The sequence below is a fragment of the Cynoglossus semilaevis genome, chromosome 6 (genome assembly GCF_000523025.1).
Source record: "Cynoglossus semilaevis isolate Cse_v1.0 chromosome 6, Cse_v1.0, whole genome shotgun sequence".
NCBI lineage: Eukaryota > Metazoa > Chordata > Actinopteri > Pleuronectiformes > Cynoglossidae > Cynoglossus > Cynoglossus semilaevis.
Genome location: NC_024312.1, coordinates 17,116,848 through 17,130,254, shown reverse-complemented (window position 1 = coordinate 17,130,254; position 13,407 = coordinate 17,116,848). Strand labels below are relative to the sequence as shown.

At 41.2% G+C, this 13,407-nt stretch overlaps 1 protein-coding gene across 7 annotated transcripts in view; it reads right to left on the bottom strand.

The window, feature by feature from the left end:
- LOC103380430 (pleckstrin homology domain containing, family A member 5) overlaps positions 1 to 13,407 on the bottom strand; it is a 69,445-nt gene that overhangs the window by 11,835 nt on the left and 44,203 nt on the right. For 6 of the 7 annotated variants that reach the window (XM_025055907.1, XM_025055903.1, XM_025055906.1 and 3 more), the window contains 6 exons: positions 12,038 to 12,110; positions 9,994 to 10,094; positions 8,649 to 8,764; positions 6,652 to 7,152; positions 4,826 to 5,291; positions 3,866 to 3,949 (listed from right to left, as the gene is read on the bottom strand). In XM_025055907.1, the coding sequence (XP_024911675.1) occupies positions 3,866 to 3,949; positions 4,826 to 5,291; positions 6,652 to 7,152; positions 8,649 to 8,764; positions 9,994 to 10,094; positions 12,038 to 12,110 (1,341 nt within the window). Of the gene's footprint in view, positions 1 to 1,658; positions 1,740 to 2,301; positions 2,356 to 3,033; positions 3,154 to 3,865; positions 3,950 to 4,825; positions 5,292 to 6,651; positions 7,153 to 8,648; positions 8,765 to 9,993; positions 10,095 to 12,037; positions 12,111 to 13,407 lie in introns of all 7 variants that reach the window. The other variant, XM_025055908.1, reaches the window with a different exon arrangement.

Genomic DNA, 13,407 nt, shown 5'->3' with positions numbered 1-13,407 from the left:
GAGGGAGGGTTTTCAGTGTCACTTTTACAGCCCATCAGTTGGCCACAAAGCTGTCAAATTATCACATCAAATCCACCTCTGAGTTCTGTCATCAGCAGAATGATGAGACTTGTCTTCACTAACTCCCTTGATAACAATTTGAAGTATACATCTTTCTCACGGCAGGTGGCTTGGTGATGGTTAGTCTAACAACATTAATCTAGTGTTCTAATAAAAACTTGTTGTTGGCACAAAGAAGTCATATGTTAGTTAAAAAAAATATTTCCAAACTAACAACAGTCGTACTTTAATGCATGTTGAAAAAGGTGGGGACTGAGGGGATTGTTTTGCAGTTGGAATTCTTTTTGCCATTTCCCAATGTGTGAAAGACTTAAAGTAAGCTGCTCAACATGAGTCTCTCTAAAACCCCTCCTCCCTTCTTTCATCCCTTTTCTCTGAGCTGTCTCCCACATTTTTTCCTTTCAATCTCGGCAGAAGCAGACGGCTGCACACTCTGAGTCTGGACCTCCCTCAGACTGTTTTGAGTTTCTTTTCTTCACTGTTGATAAGGCGTGGTTTTCTATACAAGTTAATACATCATAATATACATCGTTTCAGGTATTCAGTTACAGTGAATAGTAGTTGTATGGACTCTACTAACACTACATTGCACAAGTATTCTTGACAAGTTTGAACTGGGCATGTACTAAAACGAACTGACAGGTTACAAGTCTGACAGTGCAGGATAATAAGAATGTTCCTGTTGAATCCAGCAGCCTAATAGGAATAAAACCTTCTGCAAAAGGTGGTGAGGAATCAAACATTGACCTTTACTGATTAAGGCACTGAAATATAAATATAAATATATTTAGAGATGCACCGATTGCAATTATTCATCCTATTTTTTCAGTTTTCTTAAGAACAAAATGTTATCGTCACACCAAGTCATAAAAACATTTCCATCAAACTACACTCAATCACAGTGTGGACAAGTAAAAGCTTGTATGATAGGTCAAACAACAAGACAATAGATGCAGATAATATTTATGTAGTGACTTTAAAAGACAGGAAGAAGAATACATGATCTCTTTGTTTTCATCTTTAAGTAATGGCCAATAATTACAAAACTACAACAAGTCAAAGTGTGAACTTTAAGTCATAGGTACAGATGGTGACAAGTAAGAACGAAAAGGGCTTTTAACTGCGAATAAAGTGCTATTTCCTTTTGGGTTTTTTTAACTCAACCATGAGTCACTGGCTGGTGGATCGGTGCATCTCTAGACATACATATCTAATGAGTACATTCTCCCTTTGAAAATAGTTTGATCCAAACTTTATATTTGGATATATAAAAACATATAAAATGTAAAGAGTAAAGTTCTTCCAGAATCCATCCATACGCCAATAGTGAGGAAGGGGTTTAACACAACAGTGAAGCATACACATTGACGTACTCGTATACAAGTCATGCCCACGACTGGCATGACTTCTCATTGTAATGAAAGGAACAGTCATAAGCGATGGATGAGGAGGTGCTGGCGGCACAAACGATACAGGTAGACCAATCTCAGGATGTCAACAGGACTTGGACATCGAAGGGGAGCATTGCAAAAACAGACCAAAGTAACAACAGCGACTGGGTGAGGATGAGGTGGAGCAGAGCCTTCGGCTGGCCTTACTTGCTGGTACAGTTGTGGCCTTGGGGCAGAGTTCTCAATCAAAGAGTGAGTCATGACGATTAAAGGGTCATTTTCCTTCATCTAGTCCAGTGTGGAGAGGAGCAATACAGCAGGTGTCAGTTCACACAAACGCTGCAGAGCTACAGAGACAACACCTACTTGTGCTCCTCTACGACAAAAACTCAAACATTAGCACGTGCATCTGCAGCAAATGGGGCGGATAGAACAATTAAAAGCAATTCATGACCCGTCAGACTGAATCAGCGAGATATTACAGTGCAGTAACAGACGCCGTTTCTCTGTGTAATGGTAGAACTTTTCTGAATTCCTTTAAAATCTAATTACAAGTTGGAACAATGAAACCACAGGATAATTAAAATTTGTATTTCATTGTGGGCACTGAGAGAAATCATTATTCTGTGTCTGTCACTCAGACGACAAAGACAAAGCGCTTTGGCCAGTGACTAGAAATTCACAGGGTTTTTCTGGGAATTAATCAACACTTAGGTAGAAGGTAGAAATGACGCCAACTTAATTGTTTCTACAAGAATCCATTTCAACGATGCATGAATTACCTGTACACAGAGTGCATTGAATAAACAATGTTCATGACAAAAGGAGACAGGGCCATGCATTACCCCACCTGATTGTCCAAAAACATGAGGTTCCTTTGGAGGTGATGAGAAAGAACATCATTCTAGCATCAGCAGCAAAGAAGAGAAAAGAGAAGGCAACACCAGAGTCAGTAAGCCCTTAAACACACTCACTCTCACACACATCATACACGCTGTCATTCAAACGTAACCACAAAGGTGGAATCAGTCAGAGCGGAAAATGAGGTCAGCTTTGAGACGGTTTGGTTAAAGAATGAGACGTGGCATTTGTTGTTGACCAAATGTCCATCTCCATTCTTTGACAAGTCAAAACACCAAGGAAACCATTAGATGGTTAGAGGACTCCATGCAACCTGAGTATTGACAAAACCTTTATTTGAATGTGGAATCAAAAAAAAGTGAAGCTGTTTTTAAAAGGCAAATTAATTAGGTTCAACTGATCTGAACTTTCTTAAAGGTCAAATTTATCATTTAAAAAATTAAGCTTTAAATGTGGAAACCATAAATGTGGAAGTTGTCAGACCTTTTCACTTTTTAATGTCGACAATGACAGTGACCAAATTCACTGAAATGAAGAATCAACAGTTCTACGTACACAATGGTACTTTTTAAAATTAAAAACACACTTTCTTTTAAAGTCTGCCTTTGTATAAGAAGAAAGCTATCCTTTGACTGAAGATGGATGATGTTAATGGGTGAAGATGACATTCACATCTCACAGTAACACGCATGCCTGCTGAGGAATCTCTGGGGGGCCTGACCTTTGGGTTGTCGCCATCCATGTTTAGTTGCATAAGCTGTGCTACAGTGTGCTCCCGGATACTGTTTAGCTCTGCCTGCTGCCGCCGCAGCTTTATCAGCAGCAGAGTCAGTTCCTCGGGCTTCAAACAGGGCAGGCGACGCCAAAACAAAACAAGGACACAAAACAAAAGGGAAGAGGAAAAGGAGAACACACCAGGACAGGAGATTTAGAGGTGTAAGACCTACAACTGGAAAGAGTTGAGGCTCAGACTTCCCTGGTGTGATTTCTGTCAGCCATGCAAAATCTACCCAACCTCTCAGGACTTAAGCATTTATAACAGGATCCTGTTAGAAGTGGATTTCCAGGTCATGACAGCAGTAGGTACAGTTCTGAAATATGCTCTTGATCTGACTTAGAGGTTTGAGTGACAGTGAGAGTGCAGAAGCGGGAACAGATTTTAAACGCTAGCACATGGATTCAAACTCCCAAGCTGCACAAATCTGTGTCTTTACGTCCGGTCACAATGTCTCTAGACAGTAGGAATGGAGACAGAATGGGCAGAAGAGTATAGTCATATTTTTTTATGTCACAGTGTAAAACTGGAGGAATTAAATACTCAGTAAAATGCTGGTGGGTATTCAATATTCCAGAGCATTACCTACAGTAATATCTGTGCTAAAAATTGATGTAGCTAGTAAAAAAAAGTCCTAGTGAATAATAGAGCTGTGTATAATCACTCTAAGCAGGTAAATGTGTAGAATTATGGTTATGTAAGTGTAGGTCTGTCAGTGTGGCTCAAACACTGTACATTTCCTCAGAGAAACAGTGACAGACACAGACACAGAACTTACTGTTTTGCCAAGGAGAGACTGGGCAGTGATCGTCTGGACTGGCATCCCTGTAGGCATGGACCGTCTATCAGGCGGGTAAACGTACTGTAGGGTTTAAAAGACAATTGTCAGTTAATCCATGCTTTTCTTCTGTGGTTTCAAAATAAAACCAAACTGTTACCCAACAACAAGGCCATATCAGGTGATTTTAGAAGTTTCACAGTAGCTTAAGCAACTCAGTGGGTCCTTGAGTTACATAGGAATTCCTTTTCTACAGCGCGACGTAACAAGATTTTTACCATTTAGTCGGACCTCACATACTGCTTATCAGTACCTACGTCACTCACAGTGGTAACATCATCATCTAGGACAGTTTTTATACTCTGAGAAAACATTGAGCTCTCTGAGTACCGCCATGATGTCCAACATTAGAATATAGCAGCATAGGCCTCCCCGGTTAGCTTCCTATTTCATAATTAGCTACACATTTTTTTCTAAATGTTGTATTAATTGTGCATGGTATGTCTCCGATTTATTCGATTGAAAATGTAAATGTGAAAATGTGAATTTTCCCCACGTACCACAAGAGAGCACAGACCACAGTTTGAGAACCACTGATCTAGGACATAAAAACATCAGAAAGGTCTGACCTACACATGAAGGGAGACTATATGTGTACAACCAGCAAATGTAAACAAAGCCGTGTTTCACATCTGCTCGCCAACTAGTTCCTGTGTGAACCAGTTTTAGTTTAGCTATATTAGTTTGAACATTTTAACCCCTAACCCCTAAACCTAACCCTAACCCACCATATGTGGGAACGATAGAAAAAGACTTGATACATTTATGGGAGATAGTGTCTTAACCACAAAACGTCTTAGGTGGAGGACACCGTAAACCAAAGACCTCCTGTATAATGTTACGTGATCAAATAAACATTAATAAAGATAAGTGTTATCGTTCACATCAGTTTTAACTGACCTTGTTCATAGGACGCTGCCGTCTGTCGAGGCTCAGGTCTCTTCTGTAGTTTGGAGAGGAAACGTCGTTCATGTTGTAGGACCTCATTGGAGAGTATGTGTTGTACATGGACAGGGAACCATGGGAGGGTGACGGGGGGATGGAGCGATTCGGGGCCGCATGTTCTGATAGGTTGATCATTGTTTTGGGGCTGCTCATATTGTTGTACAGCCCTGGCTGCCGAGTGTAGGCCTGCCGCTGCTGCCATTCATACAACTGCCACATGGTGTCATCGCGCATGGAGCGCCGCTTGTCCGGCGCGGAGGAGCCCAAGAGCTGGTCATACAACGACGGAGACATACTGCAGATGCTGTCCCGCTGTGCCATGCTGTTCCTGGGCATACTGCGATAGCCATCTCCATAATGAGGCATATAAGACACCCGGTGGCTCGGCATGTTTCTGGGCAGTGTCTGATACGATGTGATGCTGAGAACAAAGAGCGGAAGATATTTGATAAATGATTTTTGTATTCATAATTCACCAACATTCTGTGGAAATGTTACTTTTCTGTCTTCTTGTCTGCCCGTGTAAGTACTGCTACAGTCATTTACAGATACTGGTTGATAAACAGCAATTAACACCAAAAGAGACAATAAACTTCTTTTTATGTACAAGCTACAGCTACAAGTAACAGTACTGAGTATTGAGGTAGGGTAACCCATGATGCCTTCAATGTCCTTGAAAGACTTTGGATTTTAGAAACATATTTATAAGATAATCCAAATGTCCAAACAGAAACGCAAAAAAAATTACATTTTAGTAAATATTAACTGATCTCAACTTTGTATTTGTTAAACTTATAGGAAATAATATCAATATAAAAGAGGTAAATGCCTTAATAAAAAATAAGGGCATTTTCAGACTACAATAAGAAGGTGGTTTTGGTCTGATACGTCCAGTTTTCTTTGGTCCAAAGTAATGAGTACGGGGGCAACTTCAGACGGTCAGGCTTATGCCAGACGGCAGTGTTAGAATCAGCTTCTAGTTGTCTCGGCCATTATAACAGCATATTAGTTCTTTGGTGTCTTTTTATTCAAAAAAAAGAAAAAAAAAGAAAAAAAATGTCTTACAAAAAATCTAATGGGAATCAAACAACTGCTTTTAGGGTTAGTGTTTTATGCATGGAGGTTTTTCTTTGATGCATTTCTACGGGTTTCAATCACATAAAAAGCCTAAAGACAAATACGATTCTTACTGTGACAACAAAGCTCCCTGACAGTGTAGGTTCAAAAGTGCAGCTGTCAGTGAGAGTTGTCCATTAAAAGACTTCCTGACAGCTCCTGCGTGAATCACTCACTGCTCCGAACTTGAGTTGTTTTCGAAAAAGCTCAGAGAATTTCTACTGGTCGTTTCCCCACCATGGGTCTGAAAATAGGAAGTGCTTATGAGGCCAGGCTGATGGGAGGAGGAGGAGGTGAGATAGCTAAAAAAATGTGACTCTCAAAGCAGGGTGAGAGGATCATCAGATACATTACTGTGATAGTGAGTACTGTTACAGTAAAGTAATAGTAAAGTATACTTGTGAATACGTGAAAGAAGAATAATGTGAGATTGGTGTGTGACATCTGGTGCCACACAGATTTAAATTAAATTAGACTGAACATCGGATAAAACCTAATTTCATCAGCAGTCCAGAACTGGACCTACTTCACTTTCACTCCTTGCTGAGGTAAAAAATATAGCCCTGCTGTGAAGTGACCTGAAAACAGTCCAGTGTTGAAATTGCTCACATCTTTTAAGGCCATACATCCTTTGTGCTACAAAATGATCACAAAAGCCAACTAACCTCCTGGTGTCATCATCCTGGTTGCGTCCTCTTTGTGTCCGAACCCACTGCTCCAGCTGCTGCATGGAGCTGGTCCTGCTCAGTGTCCGGTCTGGTTCATTGGGAGTACTCTGCTGTAGAGGGACACGCGCCGCATCAGCCGGACTCTGTTCCCCTGATCCGTTAACCTGCAGGCTATGATGGGCCGACCCATCCGCCTCGGTGGGTGTTTGCGGTGAGGCGATGTTGGTTTTGATAGCTGCAGCCTGCGCGGGCTGCAGTTTGATGCTGTTGATCTTAGTGAGTGGACGCTCGCGGTCCCTGCCCTCCGTTGGGAAACCGTAGCGTTCAGCATCTTGTGGCCTCCTCTCTTCTTTTGTCACAGTGGTCGGAGTTCTCTCCAAGTTAGCCCCACGGTTGCGTTCATTGTTTAGGATTTCAGGTTGCGTGAGGGGCTGCGTGTGGTTCTCAATGTGGCTGATTTCTTGTGGACCACACTGCTCTACTTTTACAGGTTCCATCCTGAACAGAGATAGAGAAAAACAACAAAGGTATATGATAAGACAGTAAAAGAAGGGTTAGGGTTATCACACACAGTTTCACAAAGAATACCAACACATCAGAAGATTGAAGTACTGTATCTCCCAGGCTGTGGGTGAATATGCATATTGTCAAAAAAAAAAAGGTCCAGCCAATCAGCGGGGGGGAGCTTATATTTGGTGTGTCTTAATTTCAAATTCATAATAACAATAATAATAATCAAATGGATGGTTGAACACTACCTAATCCAACTGCTAGAAAAGACCAAATGTGTCAAAAGAAATCTGATATGGCCTGTAAAAATACTGCCTTCACTGGGACACATCCTGTAGATGTTGCCTAGCTCCCTGTACTCCATTTGCAGCTCCATCTTCTCCTACAACAACCATTCCATTCTGTGGTCAATAGAAAGGACTTGGGAGAACACAGACGCCACTTGGACCTGACATCAGATGCCATCGAGGTCACTCATTTTCAGATCTACAAATCCCTATCAGTAGCTCTGGTTGCTGGGGCTGAAGCTAAGAGGGGCATTCCTACAGTTTCCACTTGTATCTTTCTAAAAAGCAGCACGAGTCACATAATGTTTTCTCCAGCCGTCTGTGGCTCAACACCCTCAATAGAGAACACGTGTAAGGCTATAAATGTGTCATGCATTTATTCATACAAGAGGACTGTGGAAACAAAACGACAGGAAAAATATCTAAAGATAAAGCTTGGGCCTAAGGCTGCTTGTTCTATTTTAGCCACGAGGTACCAACACAAAACGATTGGATGGCATTAAAACAAAAGTAAAGTTCCCCACTGATTTTTAAGACATTAGGTACTTTAGATGCTTTACAGTAAGATGGCAGTTACTGGATACTTCCATGCTGTTTTACTGTGCTGTACAGTCTTATAAGAGCATAACATTTAACAATGCATTGGATTTCAGGCATTACTGCTCTGAGTAATTACAGAGCACTTAACCATTATGCCTCTGCTCGTCCATGTACAAAGAGGGGCATTAGAGCACAGGGCTGGCAAATGACAGACATTTACCATGGTTTCAAAGAAGGAAGGAAAGAACCCTGAACTGATGAGCCTAGTTAGCTGGTGCAGCTGTGCACAACACACACAACAGCATGCCTGCATGCACATGGCATTTCCATTACCCCGAAATAAACCAAAAAGTGAAAAATATTTACACGGCATGGAAAGGAGTCACGGCTTCTTCAGCAAAGCCACAAATGAGAAAGGCTTGGACAGTGGGTTTGAAAACACTTACTTCAAGTCAAAAAAACACTATAAAAAAGGAAAATCAATGAGAACAAAAAAGATCCAAGGACGTCATTAGTGTATGTTCCAAGAGTTATCCTCAGATGCCCTCTCAAAATGTCTTCTGCTGCTCTGAGGCAAAACAAACCACCGCAATCCTTCGAATTCAAAACATCAAGGCTTTGTTTAAAAATGACTATTTTTGGGGCCTTCTCACAAACCTCTTGGTCGGCTCCAAATGCACAAGTGCTGCGTCTGTCATCGCTTTCATCCAAGACTCCATTTCTTTGGCGGTGTCTGTGCAAAAATAGTAGGTCCTCATGTTGGGATGTGTCGCCTGTTGTGACAGAAAACACCGTGCAGGACGGAAACGAAGACAAACACAAACGAAAACCTGGAAGAGAGAAGACACAAAACCTTCAGTTTGGGCTTTAGTATTTGACAAGTGGATGGAACGCTATGGCTTTTAAAGAAAAAAAGAATATTGAGGAGGTGCAGAGACACTTGGACTTAAATATAAATCCTTAGCAGATCTTATATTTATTAGCCAAATAATGTGGAAAAGATTATTTGTGTGGTACGCCTGGTTGTAGTCTTCTGCACCATTCAGATAAATCAAACCATGAGTCACCTGAGTTTCATGTGTACCACTGGATTACAGCAGTAAATCTAGAACAGTGTCGTAGGACTCACCATAAGGTTCATTGTATGGCAGACAAATTGTTCCCATGATGCTCATCTCTCGCAGTGAACACAGCAATTTATTGTTCGAGCGAGACAGAGAGAGAAAGAGAGAAAACAAATTGTTTAGTCAACAACCTCAATATCGTGTTTTTTAAATGAAGAACAAAACACAGTGTTGTCAAGTGCTTCAAATGAGTGCCTTGAGAAACAACTTTACTTTTAATGATATGGACACAAAAACAACAGTCGGCCTATATAGAGATAATGAAAGAATGCAGACAAAAAGAAGTCAATGCATGTCTGTGTACGTCACTGTAAACGGAGGAGGTCATGCTCCCTCCATCCTCATCCTCATGCTCCCTCTCTGCTTCAGCCTGAGTCAAAGTTGGAAAAGCAGTGGGCTGTGTGGTTTCGGAGACCTTGAGCAGACTTCTGGGCGTCTGTGTTTGGCTCCACTTGGCAGGACATACTCGGTTGTCTCTCAGGCTTTATGAGGGACCCGTAGTCAAAATCTGTATACACCATCGAGATCCCATAAAATATGCCCACTGCCCAATTATTTTGGTTTTCCCAGTCATCCAAAAGCCCTGTCCTACACCACAGACAGCGGCCCTGACTGGAGGCAAAAACTTTCTTTGCTTCCAAGTAACAGAAAGGCCTCCCTAAACAAGGACACCCTCGACAAAGCACTGACACAAAAATAGTATCTGACGATAGTGATTAAAAAAATGTTGGACATAGACTTTAATAATTCCATTTTGACAATAATCTGTTTTTCTGTAATCTCCAATTACTTTTTATGATTTTTCATACCTTTAAATTAACACAACAATAACAGATAGGGCCCAGCAAAGATTGACAGGACTGAGCGCGTGCACTGACCTTGAAGGCATATTTTCTATTAATGTGGTCATCCACAGATAGCATGGATATACGGAAGCTTGGTAGGAGGATGCTGCCAAGTATTCCCTCCTCCTTCTCATCTGCAGAAATAAAAGTCGACATAATTCATTAGGGGCAATTAAATGAAGTATTTGATGATACTCCTACACGATACTCCAGTTAGACCAAAGCAGGAAAAAAAAATGAAGTGGTGGAGAGGAAGTGGTAGTGGTGGGGTGGGGGGTCAGAGTGCATCTGCAGCCCAATCAGCACAAAAGATAAGCACTGATTCAGAGGGATTCGCGGTGCAACGCTCTAATCCTCATTAAGTTAGCAGACAGAGTGCACCTCCAGACTGTGATCACAGTGACAGGAAGCTGTTGTGTTTGCTGAGGGGTCAAAGCAGTTGGTGACCGTCCTGCCCACTCCTGGCCGATGGATTTTGTTTGCTAACACGTCCATCAGCGGTTCGGCTTTTCTCTGTGGCCTTTGTCAGTCAGTGGGCGGAAGGAAGGTAAATGGACTGTCAGACGACAGAAATAACACAGACGGAGAGACCACCTGATCAGCAGAAACGTGCACTGTATCTACATCAAACGGAGCAGGGCCAACTTGTGAACTTGTACCACGCACGACTGCTTCTATAGATGCAGCAAAAGTAAACTGAACCTAAGCTACAGTTACCACTAAGCCTTGGTTCGAGTGGACATACATCTGAGCTCTGCTCCGGACACAGCTGTGTCAATATTTGATGAGATCATTAAAAAGGCCTGAAATCCTCGAGTCAACAGCAACTAATATAAAAAGATGACATTTACCATGAGCAGATCTTCTTCTTCTACTATGTAACTGTAATGCAGAACAAGATTTAGGAAGATGGATTCGTTTTGGAAACGACTTTAATCTGGAGCAGTGATCCAACATCCTGTCTAAAGACAGTGGCCACATAAATAACCCATTAAACTTACACTTCAGTCGAAGCATAACGTTAACTCACTTGGCTCCATTCATTAGGTTAACCGCTTAAGTGATCAAAGAGGAGCTGCAACTAATCCGTGATGATTTAAGAAGAAAGTTAGGCTACACCCAAGACAGGTTGCTAGGTTTTTAAGAAACAAAAGACAAGTAATTATTTTACTGCCCAGACCAATCAAAAACCTCAAACCAGGTCTTTGGTTAGTGGAAGAAACCCCTTTAATAACAGATAAAATACTGAAAACCTGCACAAACGGACTCCTTAAATAAGAAGTGGAACAGAATGTTTTTCTGCTGTGACGTCACCACACACTGTTGCTTTCCACAGCGGAAAATACTGATGTCTTTACCAAATGATAAAACCATGTAAAACCCACTAATGACAGATGACACCACACTGTGTGTTGGTGGTCCCTTAACTGTGGAATCACAGGCAGATTAATCTCATATTAAACCCAAAAAGTATTGATAAAATAGTTTATGCACAAAGCAGGACCTGATCTAGACTACTCAGGTTGGGGGGTTATTTAAATATATGCTTATGTAACCATCAGTAGCAGAGTGGCAGGAAATAAACTGAGGAACTCACTTTCAGAAAGCAGGTGCTCCTTTAATAGAAAATATAAGGCTCGACTTTTCTATGTTTGACAGAGATTCATACGGCCTGCTCTATACAGACACCAGATCTGTTTTTGTCACACTCACAGTTTCTAAAGTCAGAATATAAACCGCGGCTTTATTTCAAGAAATACGATTCAGTGTACAATGTTCTGACCACTCAGTTGCAAAGGTCAAATTTTTAACCCTAATCTGACGCTGTGGCTTTGCTGGAGAAAAGATCATCTGCGATAGATCAAGTCGTACGACAGGACAGCCATTTCATTTAGTCTGTCTTTTTCAGCTGGTGCTGACAGACTGCTGACCACAGCAGCTCACAGTGCCAAAGTCACTGCTACTAAGGGTGTGGGGGTCACAGCAGCCGAGCCAACTGGTGATTAGACAGTATATTTGCTCGTTAGTGGTGTCGCAGGAGTGAAACGTACTTCTGGTACGGGAGGACAGAACTCACCTCTGTAGTAGAAGAGACACAGGTCGGATAACACGAACCACCGCTTCTTCCACAACTTCATTCCCGTACTGTCCTAAAATGACACACCAGAGAAATGACACACAGTTACTCCAGTCACCACAGGACGTTTGCATGAAAAGCCCACAGTTTGTTTATTTAACATACAGCCGTGTGTGTTTATCCGTCTATTTCCTGTATTTTCGGTGTAGCCTTTAACCATTTTTGAGTAGGAAAGACTGATTAATTTGGCTGGAGAGAACTTTCTGGACTAAATTAAACACAGTGATGAGTGAAGTCCTCGACCTCTGCTTCAAACCTCATGGTCAGCTATGAAAAGAATACCGTTGAATGGCCAATCAAAATAAAACTTCTGTGCTTAAGCTCTCCTTTATCGTCATCCTCCTGCGATCAAGGGGGTTTCCAGGCCACTGCTTGAAAAAGACCAAGGGTGAGGAAAAGGGTATTAACTCCCACATTTGCTTTAATGGAAAATCTGAGCACAGTTCCTAATCATGGAGTTCACTCTTGGACAAAAGTAGGAGGAGTCACCGCAACAGCTCTGTCATTATGGTCAGATGGCATGTGGTCTGCAGCGTACTTGAAATGGAAATTCATTTCTGTGCACCAGCATGTTTAACACATTACTCAAAAAAAGAAAACAAAAAGCACTTCTCTCGACCCAGATGTTGTTCAGTGTAACCTTATTCAGCAACACTTTCTGTTAAGCATTAACTCACAGCAAAATGACCATTAATGTGGAGTTAAAGATATTACTTTATTCTACATCAGCGGTTCCCAAAGTGCACCACATGAGGGTTGGGGCTACTCGGGGAGGTGAAGAGGAGGGAAAATTACTGCCTATTCATTTGACTTTTTTCAATGAGAATATAATTTTCTTTTTCTTTTTTTAGGATTTATGGTGTTTTAGAATGTTAAGTGGAGTTTTGAAGTAATAGCTATGAATGTATCGACGTCGGGTGGGGGTCAAGGGGTGAGAGAGGCAGAAGAAAACATTTTGGAACCACTGCAGTCCACTCATAATCAATAAAATAAAACCTTTTTTTAAATGTACTTTTTAGTAACACTAAACATTATTTTAGTAAAAACATTAACAAAGTTAACAAGTTATCAAAATATATTTTGCATATGTTGATAAACATTTATTGTAAATTTTTATCATATCTATTATCATAGCTAATGGTTTGGTAATGTTTTTTACAATAGGGAAGAAATGTACACAGCTAACAAAGAGCCATTAAGATATAGTGTAATTCAAATTAGCGGGGGCAGGAAGTTGTACGTATAATGAATATTTGCGTATTAACACTGAAGAATAAACTGCGTGAATCAATCCTCTTCTATCGCTGCCA